General features: G+C 50.6%; 1 protein-coding gene across 14 annotated transcripts in view; it reads left to right on the top strand.

Annotated features, from left to right (window-relative positions):
• The window catches only part of CPEB1 (cytoplasmic polyadenylation element binding protein 1), a 110,058-nt gene that overhangs the window by 87,864 nt on the left and 4,145 nt on the right, over window positions 1-18,049 (top strand). For 9 of the 14 annotated variants that reach the window (XM_042235129.2, XM_042235128.2, XM_042235122.2 and 6 more), the window contains 6 exons: window positions 8,607-8,833; window positions 10,137-10,389; window positions 12,574-12,687; window positions 13,004-13,108; window positions 13,927-14,063; window positions 17,215-17,413. In XM_042235129.2, coding sequence (XP_042091063.1) covers window positions 8,607-8,833; window positions 10,137-10,389; window positions 12,574-12,687; window positions 13,004-13,108; window positions 13,927-14,063; window positions 17,215-17,413 — 1,035 coding nt within the window. The remainder of the gene's footprint in view (window positions 1-8,606; window positions 8,834-10,136; window positions 10,390-12,573; window positions 12,688-13,003; window positions 13,109-13,926; window positions 14,064-17,214; window positions 17,414-18,049) is intronic. The other 5 variants (XM_042235123.2, XM_012098504.4, XM_042235119.1 and 2 more) reach the window with 2 other exon arrangements.

Raw genomic sequence — 18,049 nt, 5'->3', positions numbered from 1 at the left:
TGTAATGGAACAGGAGGGCCGTTAAGGCCCTGGTCCTTAATGTCCTGGGATGGGGAGAGAGTGACTAATCACCGTTTAGCGACTGTTTCCTATGTGAAGTGTGTCACGTGGCTTTAATGCTTTCACAGTCCTATAAAGTGGGTACTATTATTGTTCCCATCTCAAAGATGAGGAAGTAACACTCACAGAGCTTGTGCAATTCCAAGAGCGACACAGCTCCCAGAATTTGAACCTGGGTTTCTTTGATCCCAAGCCTCTTGTGCTTTTCTGTCCCACCTGGCTCCTGTGGGCAGAGCCCAAACTCTTGAGCAGGAACACTCACAGTGGGTTGTCTCTGTGTACACCTCCAGGGCTGCTTGGCCATAAGGTCTCCTTTGCAGAGGTCCCCAAGGCCAGGGCACGAGGCAGATGGTTCTGACTCCCTCTTCACCCTGTGTCTCAGCCCGTCAGCTGTGCACCTGATGTGTTTGTCTCCCTGCCTTCCCCCAGTGACTCTTTTGCACGCAGCATTACTCAGCAGGAAGTGGGGTGACTGAGAACCTACTTCAGGGGACCTGGAAATAAGGGCTCCTAACGAATGCCTTGTGCAGAAGCCCAGTGGGCTGACCAGATGCTCAGCCTGAGGGTGCCAAAGGACACGTCCTGTTCCCGCCCACTCTCCTTAGAAGTCCTTGAGGTTAACCTGTTTACCCTCCTTGGTTTCTGTCCCGGCTGCTCACTAGTGAATAGCATGTTCCCTGTGCTGGAGAACTTGCAGGCTCCCCGCTGTCTGCAGGCCAGTTGAGCCTGGGGTGAGAGGGTCGTCTTCAGCAATTTGTTCCTGCTGTTGCTCTGCTTCCAGATAACCTTTCTGAGGCAACATTCAAAACAGGGTTGGGTTCCTCCCTGTGGAACCTGGCCTTCTGGGCCCAGCCAAGTTCTCCTCACGTCTACCTTGGCTGTCCAGTTCTTCACCGCTCTGTCCCCAGTATGTAGCACAGTGCCTGGTCCTGGTGTTTCAGCAGGTATTTATTGAATGAATGATAAGTGCTGAGTTAATTCTCCGTAATTTTGAACTGCAGAATTCAGACAAGGTCTCTCTCTCTTCTGCCTCCTCCTTGTGTTGATCATCCTGACAGACAGATGGTTCCAAACGATCAGTATCTCTGAGCCCCCGTAGCTTTTAGGGCGTGATGGTGCCCTTACAGAAGGTTTCTGTCATACTCTGGACCATGAATTCTGCTGTGGAGTCAGGTAGTTCACTGAGGAATAACTTCCAGTGCAGAGTGGAGGGGGCCTGGAGAAGCACTGTGGGAACAGGACACCTCCCTGCAGAGGGAACTTGAGGAGCTTGGGTGCAGGGGCCAGGCGCTGCTGACCTTCCCTGGGGCTCGAGCAGGCCGTTGCTTCAGGGGATGAAACTTGTCCATTGACCAAGACTGGGGAAAAAGGCTGTGTTGGGTACCACCTTGGACCTGTGGGATCCAGAGTGGGTGGAAGGAGTTCAGACTCACAAGAGCACCGCCTGAGCTGGGGTGTGATGTGGAGTTGCAGGGTTGGGGTCACAGGAAAAGAGCATTCTGTTAGCTTTCTGTTATGTCTGCAGTACGTGCTGCTCTCCCCGCCTTCCTCCTGTGTATTCGGGTAGAGTTTGAGCAGGCAGCCTGGAACCAAGGGTTGGTATAGGGAAGAAGGTTCCAGGTATGCGGCCTTGTGTCTCAGACTAGGGATCTTCCCAGGTGGCTCAGTGAAAGAAGGAATCTTCCTGCCAATGCAGGAGACAAGGGTTGCATTCCTGGGTTGGAAAGATCCCCTGGAGGAGGAAATGGCAAGCCACTCTAGTATTCTTGCCTGGGAAATCCCATGGACAGAGGAGCCTGGCAGGGTATAGTGCATGGGGTCACAAAGAGTCAGAAAGGACCGAACAACTAAATAACATCATCATCATCTCAGGCTAGAGATGATGGCTCCCGGTCTGGGTGTCCCTCAGGGCTTCTCCCGTCAGGCAGGTGGCACGCAGCTGTGATGGGCTCTTGCAGGCTGAGCTCAGGCTCAGTGTCTGACAGTGGGGACCCCTGTTCCTGGCTGCTGCTGCAGTCAGACTCTGATGCCTTGGTGCTCTCAGGGAAGGTTTCCGAAAACTCTAGCCGTGACTCAGCTGTAAAACCCACAGGAGCTGGCACAGAAGGGTGAAAGTGGAGAAAGTTAACAGTCAGTTTAAAGACACTGCTGCTGCTTTGGCCTCCTGTGCCCTCTGAGGCAGTGCTAATGAGCTGGAGCCCCCTGCCAGGCCCTCTCCTCCCTGTGGCTTCCCTGAGAGCAGCCCTTCGCCACCGCAGACTCCTGCCCATGTGCGGGGGGCCCCAGCAGAGCACACGGTTCTCTGTAGTCACATTTGCAAAATGAGGATCCACCATCCTCTTGGCCACCAGGGCTGGGGACACCTGGTAAACCTCAAGACTTCCGTGTTCCCTGAGTTGTAGAGGTCAGGGTAGGAACAGAGCAAAGAGATCAGGGCCTTGGCCTTGGTCAGAGCAAAGAAGTCAGAGTCACTGGAAGGTGACTGGAGGACACTCCCTACCCAACCCTTAATCCATCTAGGTTAACATTCGACCTTGATGGAAGTGCTCTGCCCTGTGATGGGGAGTGGAGGTTGAGATCAGTCACTGGCCTATAGGATAAGGGAACTGTCACTTCCACTAGATTTTAGGTTGTACGGCTTGAAGAGAATGCCTTTCCAGTAGGTACACTTTATACTTAAAGTTAGGAAGACATGCTGGCTCCTTCCATCTCGATTGCTGGCTGGTGGGAACCAGTGCTGCTCACTGAGCATCCTTGTAGAGGGGAGATTTGGTCTCATGGGCCGAGGTGAGGTGCCACCTCTCCGAGGAGCCCAGTGTCTCTGCTGCTCTCCTCCCTTTGATCTGTAGATGCTCAGAGAGCTGTCTGGCCAGGTCCTTCATGAGATTGGGCTAAAGGCGACAGGCCACCACAGAGCGTTGGACCATGAGTGACAGTTTCCGGAAACTTGGCTCCTTCTGTGGGTGGAAGGAAATATCAAACCCGCTAGAAAATCCTTGCCTCTTGATACTAGGTTTTCTTGTCTTCCTCGTATCTTCTAGTCAAACCCCTCTTTTCTTGGCCCCTTCCAATTTAGTATTTGCAGGCAGCTGATGTGAGGAGGTGCTGACAGGACTGGGTGTGTTAATTCTGGTACACGCTGACCTTACGTGTTAGTCGGATGGCACTGCCCCCTCCCCGGCTTGCCTGTGTAGCTGGTATAATGTTCAGTGGGGGCTCTTCCGTGATAGTTGTTTCTCAGTGTAGAAGTGTTTTCAGTGGCTGTGAGGATCCCAGGGAGAGTGACCCGCTTCAACCTGTATCTGTATAATTCTCTTTGGAGAAAGTATTTGAAACTAGTGGAAGGAATATTGTCACAAATTTGATATGTCAGGTAACTCTTCTTCTCTCAACCTCTGTTTTGGTGATGGGCAGGGTCAGGATGAACTAAGTAAGGTTTTTTCCTCTAATTCCGAATTGTATCTAAGGCAGTACTGTGTCCTTAAATGGAGTAACCTTGATAGGAAAGTGCATAGCCTCAGTGAGCACACTGCTCCTGGGGATACAATACTGCCTTTCTTGCAGCGCTGTTCGTGCACGCATTGATCGCCTACTTTCTGCCAGATGTGGACTAGTTACTACTGGAATGAGTGGTGAAGATGGGCCTTTGGTGTGCTTGGTAGAGAAGGCAGAACTCTGTGCCCAGGTGTGCCTGCAGATATCTATACAGGTGTTTCTGAGCCTTTAAACAGCTAGTTTAAAAGACGATTTCTCTTATAGGCAGAGGCTCCACAGGTACTCAGTTGCCATTTGTCCCCTTGGGATTCTAGTCCCAGTTAGTTGTGCTTGATTTCCCTTTTCTGGTCAGATCAGTTGCCTTGAAAAAGATAAAGTCAAATGATAATTGATCCTGTCATTAAAAAATTTTTTTTGTTTGGAAATTCCAAATTTACAGAAAGTCACAAGTATAAAAATTATACAAAATTCTTTTATTCGGATTCTCCTGTTGTTGACGTTTACCTCATTTGCTTTATCATTTGCAATTCTTTCTTTATATAATTTCCTTCTGTACCGTAAGGACTAGAGATGTTCTAAAATACACTGACATACAACAAAAGCTATGGACGTCCGTCAGCTTGGAATTGATGAGAGTCCTCGTTAAACTCATGCTCTCCCTGCTCACATTCCGGTGTTGCCCAGTGACCCAGTGGTGTCCACACAGCATTTTTCTCTTCCTTGTCTCTTAGCAGTTGTCTGCCTGAAGCGTCAGGCCCAGGCTCTCTCTGTGTTTGCTCCATATGGGGTGTGAGCTTACAGAGTCTCGTCGTGGACGTTTCTCACAATGTTCAGCTGGCTCCTGGCTGTCACGGCTCCTGAAACTGTTATCGCAGTCCACGCCAGTCTTTTTAAAATTCTCTATTTGTTCCTGGTTAGACCTCTCTCCCTCTTTCATCTCCCCCATAACGTGGGTGGCAGGCTAAGGAGGGGGGTGTCTGAGAGATCAAGCTCCCTGGGTCATGTCATATGTAGCCACCTTGGTTTCTTTTTTCCTCCTGGATGTCAGTTGCTGCTGTGCTGTAAAAGCTGTATTTGAATAACCCACAGTTTTTTTTTAAGTCAAGCAAAGAATTACTTAGGAAAGGTTTAGGGGTGTGATGAAGGGGAACTGATTAGAAGCTTGAAGTAGCAAGCCTCGGGTTTTTCTAGATTAGCGCTTCTCAGACTTTAATGTGCACACCAATCTCCTGGGGATCGTGTTAAAATGCAGGTTCTGATTCAGTAGGTCTGGAGTGGGGCCCAGGATACATTTTTAATGAGTTCCTACAGCAGCAAGGTCCTAGAGAAGTTTTAAGACTTGGATGATTTAGATCCCAAGGTACTGACCTCTGGAATCCAGAGATAGCTTATCTGTAGTTGATGGTCTTAAAGAAATTTGAACAAAAGAGAAGTGTCAGGACCAGATGATGTAAAGTCTGGAGTATTAAAAAAAAATAAAAAGTAGTGAGTGGTGTGTTGCCGAGGATAAAGCAAAGAATCGGAAAGGGTTGTGTCCCACTCTGCCACTCACCGCCTGACAGACTCACTGTAAACACTTGACCTTTGAGCCTTGGTTTCCTTCTGTTGAGATGGGGTAATAATACCTAGTTCTCAGGACTCAGCTTAAGAGTATTTATGTAAAGTGGTTCTGACTCGGTATCTGGGATATCCTAGATGTACAGGGAGTGGAAGCTGCTGTTAGTGAGTGGTCGGAGCTTCCTTGAACCTGGTCCAGATTGTCGAACAGACAATTTGACCATGAACTCTGAGCCCTTAAGGGAGTGGAGTTCATTAGTGGCCATCATCGGTCGTCATGCCATTTTCTTCTTAGACAGGCTTATTATCCAGTTGGAGTGTTACAGACATAATCTCTAGCTTTGACATAGGAATTTGACAAAGCCTCAAGATATCTTTGTGAGCATGTCAAAAATATTTGTAAGCTAGTTGAGGTGGATGGGTTTGTGATTATTAGATGCATCAGTAACAGTCGTGAACACAGATTAACATGAATGAGAACTGTGGTCTACACTGGCATGGACATTGCTTTCAAACACACCTTTTTAAAATGTTAGGTGGAGACAATCACCAGAGTCCATATTTCTCATCCTCAGTGACCCCAGACACAAATCATTTGGGCCTGACATCTCCTCAAGTATTTTTCTGCATCCTGCTTCATGCCGTTTTTCCCTCGACAACTCTTGGAGCGCTCTGCGGTGCCACCCTTTTCTGGGATCAGCAAATCGCCCTTTATCTTGTTTGTCCCTCGGGGGTGGATGGATGGTTTTTCCCTTCAGCATGATGTTTTCTTGGGTGGAGGCTTCTCCCTCACAGTCATTCTTTCTGTCCTTCTGACCAGTTCCCCAGTCCTTTACCTGCTCTGAGGAGCTCAGTTACGTTTTAATCCCAGGCCTGCTTGTCGCTGTGGGTCCGTCCAACAGTGTAGCCTGCACACAGCCACCTCAGCCACCTGTGATCACACAGGCTGGCGGCACCACCCTTGGGACGCAGTCTCCTCGGTCCCCTCGCCCTGCCCCTCCCGTCTGCCCCTCGCCCCTCGGGTAGCTGGCAGCACGTGGCCACTGCTGGCTCTCCATTTGCCTCAGGCGTTGTTCGCCCTTGACGCATGCCCGTGCCTTCCATCCTCTCTGTGGCTGGTCCATCAGCCCCTCAACGGACGCGTTTCCTCCTCCACATTCTTTTTGGGAAGACCCCACAGCCCCGTGTCTACGCAGGTTCCTGACACTGCCTGTGCGAGCCGCCCATGTCTGCCTTGACCTTCGGCCTCGGCCCGGTGCTGGCTGCTGGCCCCGTCTTCCCATGGTCCCTGGTCAGCCCCCTTGGCTTGTCCCCACAGCAGCTGCCACGTGTCTCCACCCTCCCTCAGGAGGAAGTCTAAACGCCCTAACCTGGCTTTCAAAGCTCTCTAAGATGTGATTGTTACCTCTTCATTCACCACCATAAACTTGTTTCTGCAAAATGTGAAGAAAGATGAGGCCCTTCAGGGCAATGGTACCACTTTTAAGACCAACACACGTGACCTGTATTGTCGGAGAACTGCCAGTTTTCAGGATGCTTTCTGTTTGTTCTTTGCCACATCTTGCAGTTCCCAGGAAGAGCCTGGAATAAATCTTCACACCGCCCACCCCCCTACCCTCTCAGCATGAATTCCAGGGGCCTGGACTTTATGTGTCATTGAGACAGGGCTTTGTCAGGCATATTTGAGAAATTTGACAGAGATAATTTCTGATGGGTATCAGAATTCAAGCGTGAGAGACACTTGGTTTCAGTATGCAGCTAAGTGCTTGTGCTCAGGAAACTAGTTAAAAGAATGTTTCCTTGAAAAATGAAGTCTTTAAGTAATAAACTCCCCAACACACATACACATTAGACCGGCTTCCAGCCCTCCTGAGTGTTGGCCAGCATGTGGAGGGACTGATTGTCCACCGTGCTGGTGGGAAGGTGAACCGGTATGTCTGCTTTGGAGGACGGTAGGACAGTTTCTTTAAAGATTAAGGATAAATACAATAAAATAAATAAACAAACACATCCGAGACTGTTCCCTGCATTTGGAAAAAAAAAAGTTAAGGATACCCTGCCTTCTCTTGATCCTCTCTCTCTGTGGATCAAGTTAAGGATACACTACCTCTCTTGGTCTGAGAGGGACGCATGGTTGGCTGAGGGGGGAGCGGGTCGATCTGATCCTGCACAGATGCTCCGTGGTGATGCTCCGTGGTGAATACCCTGGAAGCATGCTTTCACTTTGACTTCATGCTTGCAGAGGTTTATTCGTGCCTCCTGAGGCCCACTGCAGCCCCAGCCAGACACTCAGACGGGCTTGTACCCTGAGAGGAAACCAGCTCAGGTGACCTGTGTCTCACTCAATTGCTAGTGACTAATTGTGAGGTGGAGCCACTCACAGCCACTGTGTATTGAACAGTTTCACACGTAAACACGTTATTTTGGTTTCACTTCATAGCCTTTTTGAGGGGAGTGTTTTCCCCTTTCTGCGGATGAAAATAAAATAATGAGAGTAACGAGGCTTCTTTCTCACCTCAGTGCCACCGTACCTCTATGGCCAAAGCCCTCTCCCACCCACCGCCCCCCCCCCACCTCAGTGGATAAAAGGGTGTTTTGCTTTGCTTTGGATCCCTTTTCCCCAGGGCCAAGTGTGGGAAAATGCCGCTGTCTTCTGCTGTCCACTTTACCTCCCTTATCGCTCCTGGCCTCGGATTCACTCTGTTTTTTAATGTTTAATATTTAAATATTTATTGTGCACTGGGCTCTGCTGTGCTGAGCGCTTTCCATCTGCTATCTTAATTACTGACCCCTCCTGACCATGTTATGAAGCAGTTGGTATTCCACCCAAGATGCCATGAGAAAATGGAGACTCAGAGCTTCCCAGAGCAGGCAGCTAAATGAAGGTGGTATCAGGCTCAGCCAGGATTGCTGTCAGCTGAAGCAGCTCAACCACAACATCACTGCTTCCGTCCTAAATGTTGGAAGTCCAGGGTTGTCTGGGAGAATCTGCATGGGCTGGAATTCTGCGCACAGGAGCCTCTTGGATGACATGGACGCTCATGCTCTGCCAGACTTCTGGGGCATGGTATGGGATTCTGTTTTAGCTACGTAGTGTTAGAAAGGGCAGGGGGTGCGTTCTTCTGATAGACATGTTGGCAGGCAGCAAGGAAGGAGTATGGTTTGGGCTTCCTAACTGTGCTGACGGTGTCCCCTGTGATGACATGGGCATGTGTATCCAGACATTGGTAGTGGCTGTCACGAGGGCCCCCCAGTGGCACAGAGTGTCCCAAATGCTACTGACCCAGGGACCTGGGTCTTCAGAAAGCCATCCTCTTCCTGCCTCTCATTAGATACCCCGGGTGTACATCTGCTCGTTACGCTCGTCACTGTGGTTCTCTCAGGCTTTTGGTGGTCTTGCCTTGGTGTGTCTTGCTCTGGGTGTAAAGGGAAAGCTCTTGTCTGGGAAGAAAACTAAGAGGTCATGAGACTTTTTTTTCCCCCTCTCTTCCTAGTACTGAGCATGCTCCATAACCCACTGGGAAATGTTTTGGGAAAGCCCCCCTTGAGCTTCCTGCCTCTGGACCCGCTTGGATCTGACTTGGTGGACAAATTTCCAGCACCCTCCATTAGGGGACCGCGCCTGGACACCCGGCCCATCCTGGACTCTCGCTCTAGCAGCCCTTCTGACTCGGACACCAGTGGCTTCAGCTCTGGATCAGATCATCTCTCAGATTTGATCGTATGTAGCTCACTGGGGGGTCGGTGGGGAGGGCAGGTGAGCTTGAGCAGGTGGGGTGCAGGCTGCGAGGTGGGGTGGTGGGAGGCACTAGGACTTCTGAGCCTCAGCAGAACGAAGGGTGCCCTGTGTCCCCACTCCTCCCTGTGTGCAGCACGCTCGGAACCTGAGCTGAGGCCTCTTCACCAGTTGCTCCAGCAGCTGTTAGGAAACGGTTTTGAGAGTAAATAGGGGAGTCCTGGCAGGATTCTGAAGTGCAGCTTGTCCCCTAAGGGTGACCCTAAATGGTGACCACGAGCAGGTCCCTTTGGTTCTCTGGCTGCCGTTTATTCCCCTGTGAAGATTGGGCTTCCCTGGTGGCTCAGCTGGTAAAGAATCCACCTGCAATGTGGGAGACCTGGGTTCGATCCCTGGGTTGGGAAGATCCCCTAGAGAAGGGAAAGGCTACCCACTCCAGTATTCAGGCCTGGAGAATTCCATGGACTGTACAGTCCATGGGGTCACAAAGAGTCAGACATGACTAAGCGACTTTCACTTCTCTTCACAAAGTGGAATTAGAGATGCTCCTAATTCTGTTCATTGCTTTAGATGGGGCTCAGTCTTAGGAATCTGCCTGGTAACCAGCTTTAATATTGATACTTTGAGATTTTTGTTTAAAGAATTTTCTCAGATCCCTGCCCCAAAGGTTGATTGAAGGGATATGGACAGACAACTCACACAAGAGGAAATAGAAGCAGTATTTCAACTTACAGGAGATACTTTATTGAGTAATTATTTCAGTTTACATCTTGATAATGTGTATATTTTTACCCACTTAAATTAGTAGAATTTAAAGGCTTGACACAAGTGTGTAGTGAAGCTTGTGTTCTCACACGCTTTTGACAGAACACAGAACCTTCATAGAAAGGATTTTGACATCTCATGTTTAGGAATGTGACCAGAGAAGACACACAATAAGAAACTACCCCTTAAAGTTTTTATTTACAATCCTGAAAACCTGGAAGGCATCTAAATGTTTAGCAGTAGGTGGAATAGGTCAGTGAAGTGTACCTTGTTCCCTAAAAAGAGTATCATAAATTAACTAAAAATGGTTATGAAGATTGGCAATATGAAGGAAAAAACTGAATTGGGGAGAAAAAAAATTTATTTAAATTATAAGAGCAGCTGCTCTTAAAAATGCATAGGAAGAAAGTCTAAGAAAATGTATCAAATACTAAATGGAATTTTTCATAATTTCTATAGTATAATTATTACTGTTATAACACCTGTCATTTAAAAACCTCTGTCTTCCTTTTTCCTTCCCTAGTCAAGCCTCCGAATTTCCCCTCCCCTGCCCTTCCTGTCTCTGACGGGGGGTGGCCCCAGAGACCCTTTAAAGATGGGGGTTGGGTCCCGGATGGACCAAGAGCAAGCTGCTCTGGCTGCAGTCACTCCCTCCCCAACCAGTGCATCAAAGAGGTGGCCAGGAGCTTCTGTGTGGCCGTCCTGGGACCTCCTCGAAGCTCCCAAAGACCCCTTCAGCATAGAGAGAGAGGCCAGGCTACACAGGCAAGCTGCAGGTAAGTGTGGGCGTACACCTGCGGTGGGGCCCGAGCCCTCGTTCTCGGGGCAGACAAGTGAACTGTCCAGAAGAGGACTTGATTGCATGGTGATGAAGTCTCTGCATCTGCACAGAATGGTCTGTTCTGAGGAGTAAGTGCTAATGGGGACAAACTCGGGAACGCCTTTGAGTAGGAGCAGAGAGGGAACGGGATGACCTAGAACCACAGGGCCATGCCACTTAGCGTTGGGATCCATCTCTGACTTGTTCTCTTCCATGGAGATCATGCACTGCTGTTGCTTTTGAGTCTTTTCCTGGGTGGATGCTTCAAGAGAAACCCTGGCAGTGCCTAGAATTTTGTCTGCCTCCCCCCCACCCCTCCCCATTCAGAGCTGTGTCAGGCACAACCCACACCGGAGCCTCCTTCCCCAGGACTTTCTGATTGGGATCCAAGGAATGTGTGCGTTGTCCGTTTGTCCACCTCCAAGGTAACGGATGTCTGTTGCCATTGCTCCCCTATGAAGTAACTTTACCATTCTTTTGGGTGAGGCCATTATATCGACTTCTATTTTTGTTCACAAAATATTGCTGATGGTGCCTAAATTTCCTGCTGTAGCAACACATTGGACCTGTGCCTTTCAGAGAGTGGCCTTCCGTGTCATTGTCCTGAATGAAAATGACGGTTCATTTCACTGGCTGTGCAGTCCAGTTGTGGAGGAGGAGAGTAAAATAGGCAAGGACTAGTTGGGCTGCCCTGAGGTCAGTCTCTGACCTTCAAGGGCACAGACTGAGTGGGGACAGGATTGAAGACTGGTACAATAGAAGGCTGGACTGGTCAGTTACCAAGAAGAGCAGGGACTCTAGAAAGTTTAGGGCAGGCCAAACAGAAGATAGTTTCAACTCTATACAGCAACAAGGGTTTTTTAACTGAGTGAGAGAAACTTTAGAAGAGGTTTGGACAGGGTTTCTGTTTGATATAAACAGGAAGCTGAGGGATTGGGAGAAAATCTCTTATCCTACAGTGCTGGCATCAAGAAGGCCCAGTGTCTCCTTCGGTACCGTAAGGATATGTCTAGAGATGGTGTGGAATGGTTCTGACTTGCAGCAGTTGTGACCACATTCTTGTCTTGCTGGTGGTGGTTCGTACTGTCAGTGTCCTGACTCCTGTGAGTGGTGAGCTCATGGGGCAGACAGGAGAACCGAATGGTGTTGCTTATTTGAACATTGGCAGAGAAGGTCCATTTGGACCAGGAAGCATTTAGGATGTTGTATGAAAAATTGTCCAGTTTGCTTTCAAGTACAGGCATACCTTGTTTCGTTGAACTTCGCTTTATTGCACTTGACAAGTACTGAATCTAAAAAAGCACAGTCGCTCCACACTGCTGTGTCAGTTTCCAGTGCATGCAAAGCGATTCAGTTAGAGAGGTGTACGTGTCCATTCTTCCTCAGGTTCTTTTCCCATTTAGGTTGTTACAGAATGTTGAGCAGAGTTCCCTGTACTATATAGTAGGTCCTTATTGGTTATATATTTTAAAGAGAGCAGTGTGTACATGTCAATCCCGAACTTCCAATCTATCGAGATTGCTTTTTTTTTCCCTAACAAATTGAAGGTTTATAGTGACCTGTGCTGTCAGATGATGGTTAGCATTTTTTAGCCAATAAAATGTTGAGTTTTTTAGACATAATGTGGTCACACACTTAATAGATGATAATATAGTATAAATACAACCTTTATATTCACTGGGAAACCAGAAAATTTGTATGATGAGCTTTATTGCAATGTTCATTTTATTGTGGTGATTTGGCACAAAACCCTGCAATGCCTCCGAGGTATGCCTATAATTCTAAATTCAAATTAATTGGTATTGTAAGCAGTGACTAGATAAAACTGTCTTCCGGTTAGTGTATCATTTTATGGTTGAAAATTGCTCAGGTTGTGATTGTTTTCACCCTGCACATGTGGTTTGCCATTCCTCCCAGTTTTAGTGGAGAAACAGAACTGGTAAATCAGGGTTACCACACTGGGCTGACAGGTTTGGGGAGGTGTCCGGTTTCTTGCCTTTCAGAGTAGTCATGAATGTTCTCCCAGCAGCCAGGCTGGGGGGCTGTGGGCTGTCTCTCCTTCCCGAGCAGATTCACCACAGAGAAGGGCAGTGCCTTTGTGGCCTCTCTGACTCCGGTTTCTCTTTGTCGCCTGCCAAAGCTGTAAATGAAGCCACCTGCACATGGAGTGGTCAGCTCCCTCCCCGGAACTACAAGAACCCCATCTACTCCTGCAAAGTGTTCCTAGGAGGCGTCCCTTGGGACATTACGGAAGGTGAGCTCTGAGTCCTTCTCCTTCAGGTGTTGAAGGTGGCCCTGTGTTTCCAGAGGATGAAACTTGGCCTTGAGGCCAGGCCAGGCACTGAGCCTCTGCCCGGGCTCAGGGTGTGACGGGAGCAGCTGTGGGGGGAAAGGCGCCTTCACAGAGCCTGCAGGGCTGCTGGGCCTGGTGCCCACGCGTATCACCAGAGACCTAGGGCCAGTTCGGAGCTGCCTGTCCAGGGAGACAAGCGACACTGATGGCCCTGTGCTTGTGCCGTCCTGGGGAGAAAGGTGCCCAAGGGTCTGCCATTCTTTCCATCTCTTTGCAGCTGGATTGGTTAACACCTTCCGTGTTTTCGGCTCTTTGAGTGTGGAGTGGCCTGGTAAGGATGGCAAGCACCCCCGGTGTCCTCCCAAAGGTAATATGCCGAAAGGTAATGCAGACATGGTAGGAGCTTTTTCTCCCTCCCCAGTATCTGACTGCACTGAGGGACGCTGGGATGGCACATGCATGCTGGTAATGTCTGGGTGTTCCAGAGCACAGAGCTCTTGGCACTTCTCCTCACCCAGCACGCCCCTTTGTTCCTTCTGAGCTAACGTTCCACCTGTCCATCCAGACTCACACTGCAGTTGGGGCTGCCTGGAAAAGCCCATGCACACCTCCCTCCAACCTGAACCCCAGCAGTTCGTGTCCTCTCAAAGCAAGGTGTTTGCCTTTCCTGCCCAGTGACGCTGTCGCCTGACCTGATTCTGAGATCCCTCTGGAGTTAGCAGGAATGAGGACCAAGTGTCTGAGTCCTCACTGGTCTGAAATGAGATTCCCTCCCTGTAGAAAGGAGCAGGTGCTATTTTCACGCTGCCCCATCTTCACTGATGAACCAGTGATTGAACTGGGCTTTTAAAGAAGTACCTTCGCCCCCGCGCCACAGACCCGGTGTCGCTCCTTCCCCCAGGAAAGCCAGGCTTGCTGATGTGAGCATGCTTTGTGCTGTGACGTGAAGAGCTGTGTGGTGACGATGGGACCCTCTGTCCTGCCGCACCCACCCTTCCCTTACTAGATGGGAAATGGTGAGCATCCCTCCCCCCATTGGAAGTAGGACACAAATGTGTCTTATCCATATGCTATCTTTCTTGGAGGGAAAAACCCAGCAACAACACCCTGCTGTAAGTCCCCGGCTGAGGAGTAACCCCCCGGCTGAGGAGTAGCCCCCGCCGAGGGGTATTAATGCAGTCTCTCCTTCCCTGGCAACAGGGTACGTGTATCTGGTCTTCGAACTGGAGAAGTCTGTCCGGGCCTTGCTTCAGGCTTGCTCTCATGACCCGCTGAGCCCGGATGGCCTGAGCGAGTACTACTTCAAGATGTCCAGCCGGAGGATGCGCTGCAAGGAGGTGAGCTGGTGCAGAGCCCTTGCTGGATCAGGGGCCTAGCTGTGAGGAGGCAGGCTTCATGGGGAGGTGGGTGCGCAGGTGCAGGCGCGAGTTCCTACTGAGATGAGAGGGCTGCTCTTCTCACCCCGCGGTGAGTGCAGCAAACACTCTCTGGTGTATTAAAGCCGCCGCTGCCACCTCTGGGCATTAATGGTCTGTGTGTGTTCCTGCTCATGGAAGTCAGACTGTGTCCCAGCTCTCACTCTGCTTCCTGCTCTAGCCAGCGCTTCTTCCTAAACCTCTTCTCTCAGAAATGAGATGGACTCTGCTTGGTCTTAACATCCACAGTTGTTCCTTCTAGTCCTGCCCTCCAGCTGTGCCTGCTGACCTCCCAACCTGTGGTGGGTAAATCCCTCTGTAGCCACCTCCCCCCTGCCCCGCCCCACCCCGCCCACAGTGGCTTCGGCGCTGCCATCCAGGGCTTTTTCAGGACGTGGCTCTCTCCATCTAATTCTCTCGCCCTTCGCGTCTCTGCTGTGTCAGCCTTGTGTGCGATTGGCATCTTGAGCCTCAAGCGAGGAGCCATCCTTCCTGGGCCTCACTGCGTGTGCTTGGCCCCTGCCTCAGGATCTCTAAGTCGGTTTGGTTGGAGCTTGAGACTCTCCACCTTAACCAAGTTCCCCAGGTGGTGCTAGTGGGTGGTGTTTGAGAACCACTTGTCAAAGAAAGTTCTAAACTCAGGAATCAGTGTTACTTTTAAAAATTTGATAATAGAGTGTATTTTGTGGTACTGGACTAGACAGTCAACACCTCTCAAACTTTACTTCCTCATTTATGAAATGGAAGATTGAGATGCCTGTATTAGTAAAAAGGTCTGCAGGTGCCAGGGCTTTCAGGATTGGAGGGTGAACAAGCGAAGCATAGAAGATTTTGAGGACGGTGAGGATGGTGAAGGTGCTGTCTTGGGATATTAAAGTGGTAGATTGTTGTTCAGTCGCCCAGGTATGTCCAACATGCTGTTCTACAGTTGCCAGAAACCCCAGAGTTACAGTGGGAAAACAAACACCAATGATGCAAACCATGGAGTTCGGACAATGATGTCAGTGTAGGCTCCGGGATCGGAACAAATGTACCATTCCAGTGTGGAGCATTGAGAGTCAGAGAGGCTGTGGAGGCAGTGGGTATACAGGAGCTCCCCACTTTGAGCTCAATTTTTGTTGTGAACCTACAGCTGCTCTAGAGAGAGAAGTCTATTGAAATCTGTAGGGTAAGGGGCAAGATGCCTGCTTCATCGAGATGGTCAGGTTGGATTAAAATAAGAGATCCACATTACAGAGCTGACCCTTGGTTTTACAGATGTTTCCTGGTGTTGGTACGCATTCTGTCCTCTGGCTGCCCACAGTGACCCACAGCTTCCCTACCTTCTCTCCTTTCTTGCTGCGTGAAGCTCACACAGCCATCACTGCCTTCGCAGTGAGAGGCTACCACGGGCCCTCCCCACTCCAGTGCCCCTGCAGACGCCTTCCTGTATCCTGGCCCCATCTCATCACCCGCAATGCTGCAGCATCGCTCTGGAGGGCATGGACTGTAGGCTGCCCTGGTTCTCATCCCTCTCTGACACTCTCACCTCCTTGTGTCTCCCCTCCATAGTAGTAGGCATTTGACGCCCCGTCGTCTTTCCCAGTCAGACAAACTACTCACTTTCGTGGCCCTCCTCTTGCCTTCAACCGAGACTCACCTCTCTAGTCTCATGTCCCCCTTGAGTCCCACCATTCTGCGGGGCCTTTCTTCAGGATATCCTGTGATTGTGTACTCTGACGCTTAAGGAGGAGACTTCCCTGGTGACTCAGTCAGTAAAGCGTCTGCCTGCAGTGCAGGAGACTTGGGTTCAATCTCTGGGTCGGGAAGGTCTCCTGGAGAAGGGAATGGCAACTCATTCCAGTACGCTTGCCTGGAAAATCCCATGGATGGAGGAGCCTGGTAGGCTACAGTCCGTGGGGTCGCAAAGAGTCGGACACGACTGAGTGACTTCACTTTCACTTTTCACTTTGGAAAGCTTGGTGACACCCGTGATGTGATAGTTTCCCATGGCAATGGAAGAAACAAGCTGGGCTTTTGCATCTTCAGTGAGATCGGCTCCCCATGGTAATGAACTTTTGCCAGGGTCTTATTCGAAGGCTACCTCGGTCTGCAGCCCATCAGTCCTGATTCTTCTCGTTTCCCCGCCGTGCCCAGGTGGCCTGCCTTCTGCGTATTTCCCTCTAGAAGAACACCCTTGGTCATGGCCTGCTCTGTGCCCAGCTCCCCAGGCCTGCCCCCAGTCCTCAGCGCCTGTCCTCTGTACTGCTGTACTCTGCCCTTTGCCTCCTTGCTGGTTTTCTGCCTCAAATCTCTTCCTGCTTCGAGACCTTCTTTTAAAAAAACAAAACAAAACTTCACAGACTAATCTTCCAAGAACAGTTACTGATCATCTGTCAACCCACTTCATTCTGGCCTCCTGCCTGCTTTGCCAGATTCTGTTCTAGGCTCAAGCGGTTCAGAGGCAGAGGGCACGGTCTGCTCCTGCCCTGGTGTCTTTCTGCTCTGCTGAACCACAGTGACCTGTATGTGACGGTTAACCCTGCGTCTCTCCGGCTATCCCACTGCTCCTGTCCAAGCCCTCTGATATGCACGTTAGGCCAGTAACCATTCCACACAAATACCTTAAGGGTCCCCACCCTCTGTCCTTCAAGCTCCTGTCCTGTCGTTTCTCTGTGAGCCCTTCCTGTCCAGGGACTCTGGACCGTGCTGTGTGTTATCAGTGCCCACGGTCCTTTGTCGGAACCGCACTGTTGAAGGTCGTGACAGAGGACCAGGATCCTGGGTGTGATAGTTCGGGACAGTTCTTACTTTTCAGGATGACTGACTACTGTTCTACCATTTGTTGTCTTTGCACCACTTTGGACTCACGGCCTCAGTGAGATTCAGGTCTGGCTGTGCTGGGGTTTAGGGTGCCTGGGACCATGTGGGGCTCAGCCTCGCGTCTGCAGCGCGCGCCTCCCCCTGCGGGAGCACCTCCCCCTGCGGGAGCACCTCCCCCTGCGGGAGCGCCTCCCCCTGCGGGAGCACCTCCCCCTGCGGGAGCACCACCGTGGCTCCCTGCCAGGACTGACACACCTGTGGGTGCTTTCAGGTGCAGGTGATCCCCTGGGTCCTGGCCGACAGCAACTTTGTCCAGAGTCCCTCCCAGAGGCTCGACCCCAGTAGGACGGTGTTCGTGGGTGCTCTGCACGGGATGCTCAACGCCGAGGCCCTGGCCGCCATTCTCAACGACCTATTTGGTGGTGTGGTGTATGCTGGGATTGACACAGATAAGCACAAGTATCCCATTGGTGAGTGTCCCACTTCTGTGTGGGACAGCTGGGCGGCCCCCAGGGTGTAGACCAAGATTGTGACGCTCTCCTATGGGAGTGGAGGCAAGGCCTGACCCAGGCCTGCTCATCAGCATATTCCAGCAGTGTAGCATCTTTTTCTAGATACGCCACCAGTACTGACCTCTCTGTACCCACCCCTCTCCCCCCACCTCCCTTGAAGGGGAAGAAAGTTGATAGGAGCCCTATAGGAGGTGATAAGAGGTGCAAACAAAACAGGAACATTGGCTTGAAGGTGAGCATTCACAGCCAAACCGTTCTGAGACAGACAACAGGTAATACTTTATTAAAAAGCTGGGACTTTCCTGAACTTGCCTGGTTTCCTCTATTCAGAGGCCTTGAAAAGTGGTCTTGTCCAGGGTCAGAGACGAAGCCAGGCTGAGGCAGGACTCGGGGTGACCCAGGTGGCAGAGTGTGGTCACAGCTTGCGCTATCCTAGCGGAGGGGAGTCTGGGGGCCTGGCCACTGAGAAAGGTCAGGTTCCCAGTCGTGACAGAATCATCTCAGTGCTGGGGCTTGGAGGTGGAACAGAGCCTAGCCTTCCTGATCAACACTGGCTCCCCTACCCTCATGCACCGTCTGCCCAAACACAGCGTG

Source organism: Ovis aries, chromosome 18, assembly GCF_016772045.2.
Source record: "Ovis aries strain OAR_USU_Benz2616 breed Rambouillet chromosome 18, ARS-UI_Ramb_v3.0, whole genome shotgun sequence".
In the NCBI taxonomy this organism is placed as follows: Eukaryota; Metazoa; Chordata; class Mammalia; order Artiodactyla; family Bovidae; genus Ovis; species Ovis aries.
This window is presented reverse-complemented; position numbering and strand designations above follow the sequence as displayed.